The sequence below is a fragment of the Sphaeroforma arctica genome, assembly GCF_001186125.1.
Source record: "Sphaeroforma arctica JP610 unplaced genomic scaffold supercont1.4387, whole genome shotgun sequence".
Taxonomy (NCBI): Eukaryota; class Ichthyosporea; order Ichthyophonida; genus Sphaeroforma; species Sphaeroforma arctica.
In genome coordinates, this window is record NW_014036171.1 from 1 (window position 1) to 2,515 (window position 2,515).

A 2,515-nucleotide genomic window follows, 5' to 3' on the forward strand; every position below is an offset into this window, starting at 1 on the left:
ATGTATGTATGTATGTATGTATGTATGTATATATATATATATATATATATATATATATATGCGTCATTGTAGTCCAAGTGTTGGCACCCATGATGGATGCACACCAGCCCGTTGAACCATAGAGTCAAAGCTATAACATCTCTGTTCTGCTACGGAATTGGTTGATGTGTGTGTACGGTTGGTATCCTGTCTCAGACCCCCTACGCGCTATACATCCCTATGTAACGGCGTAGTCTCTAGTCTTTCCAATTGAGCTTTGCTAACGTTTGCGACTGCAGACAGACACCCTCTTCTAGCACCACGCACTTCGCCATTCCGTTTGTTTCTGGATACGTCTATTACGCTATTTGAAGGTACAGGCAGCTCACACTACATGCCTGTATAGAGGCACAATCGGGTCTAAACGTTCGCACACACCTGCACCATACCGTAGAATTTGGCCGAAGCGAAAAAGAACGCTGGTGGTGAACACTTCATGGGCAAATACCTACAAGAGGAAGGCAAGGGACACCCAATCGACCAGTTAATGGCCGCCATGGCTATGCAGGACACCGCCCAAGGGGACCTCGGCTTTCCAGGTGTGTGCTGGGATGGTGCATGGATATGATACGATAGGATGGGGGGTTGTATGTGATATATAATATCTTTCCAGGTGTGTGCTAGGATGGTGCATGGATATGATACGATAGGATGGGGGGTTGTATGTGATATATAATATCTTTCCAGGTGTGTGCTAGGATGGTGCATTGATATGTTACGATAGGATGGGGTGTTGTATGTGATATTTAATATCTTTCCAGGTGTGTGCTAGGATGGTGCATGGATATGATACGATAGGATGGGGGGTTGTATGTGATATATAATATCTTTCCAGGTGTGTGCTAGGATGGTGCATTGATATGATACGATAGAATGGGGAGTTGTATGTGATATATAATATCTTTCCAGGTGTGTGCTAGGATGGTGCATGGATATGATAGGATAGGATGGGGGGTTGTATGGGATATATTATATCTTTCCAGGTGTGTGCTGGGATGGTGCATGGATATGATACGATAGGATGCGGGGATTGGATGTGATGTGGGATTTGATGTAGTTATAATGGCTATACTGGTGTATGCTGGGGTAGTACACTGATATATGATGTGATGTGGGATTGTATGTAATTATATATTAGGGATTGTATGTGATATGTAATACAAGGATTCGATATGATGTGATGTGGCATTGTATGTAATTGTAATGGCTATCCAGGTATATACTGGGGTAGTACACTGATATGTAATACAAGAATTCGATTGATCTGATGTGGGATGGTATGTAATTATAATGGCTATCCAAGTGTGTGTTAGGATGGTACATGGACATACAACCCAAATTCCAAAACAAAGAGTGGGAGAGTGTATCTGGGTATATACAGCAGTTTGTTCACAAACAAGTACACCGGCACGGATTACGCACGCATTGTCTCCCGCAAATCCATGGATGAGTGTACCAGGCACTTGTCTACCTACTGAACACTCCGCCACTCTTCACCTGCCACAGAACCCGAGCACCCACACCACCACAGTAGTATCCATGACAACCCAAATAGCACGCCCAGGCAAAGCTTGCACCCGGGAGCCGCTGGCATGATTAAGGCCGCCCCCTCGGAACTGGTGCCTTATAAGACCCTCTACCATGGAGAGGTGGTGTGCGCCGTCGCACTAGCAAAGGTGTGTGAAATTTCTGATGAAGGATGTTTCCGATGTTCTCATTGGGTTGAGTTGGGTTGGGTTGGGTTGTAGGGTTTATGAGGCTGTGTGTGCCGTCGTACTGGCAAAGGTATGTGAATGAAGTTTTCAATGAATGAAGTTTCCGATGTTGTCATTGAGTTGGGTTTTAAAGTTTATTACATCCGTACTCAGCAACTAGCACTGGTCTGTCAAGGCATTGTGCGTGTTCGTATTGACGAGAGAGTATCGCAGAAGCGCTGCAGAGAGGTCCTACATGGTCTTAATCTGCGATGCGTCTGTGTGTGTTGGTGTTAGATAGCTTGAATGACATACCCACTCACCTTGGAAGTGTATACTGAAACACCAAGCCTACTTCTAACCGAAGACCCGAACCATCACTATAACCTCGTGCGAAGGAGAGAGCTTGGACATACAAGCACATCTGCAGTCCCTTTCTCAGCACCGCACACAGTGCCGGCGCCAAGGCAGATATATATACGTACATACATACATGCATATATACATATATACTCTTACATGCATACATACATACATATATATATGCATACATACATACATACATACAGAACGGATATTGATAGCGAATGCAATGGTACTTAGTGTGCCTATGGCAGTCACAGGTCGTCGACACAAACAGATAGCATTCCCACGTACTTTTGATCACCAACCCATATCTATCTACCACCAACACGCACACATATATATATAAATTTACATCCCACCCATATCTATCTACCACCAACACACACATAAATATACATCCCACCCCATGTCTATCT

At 44.3% G+C, this 2,515-nt stretch overlaps 1 protein-coding gene across 1 annotated transcript; it reads left to right on the forward strand.

Moving 5' to 3' along the window:
- Positions 1 to 1,545: 1,545 nt before the first annotated feature.
- SARC_14279 (hypothetical protein) lies at positions 1,546 to 1,715 on the forward strand (the record flags this gene model as incomplete). Its single annotated transcript, XM_014291590.1, has 1 exon — positions 1,546 to 1,715. A coding segment is annotated over one exon (170 nt), but the record flags the coding sequence as incomplete, so codon positions are not given.
- Between the last annotated feature and the right edge of the window lie 800 nt (positions 1,716 to 2,515).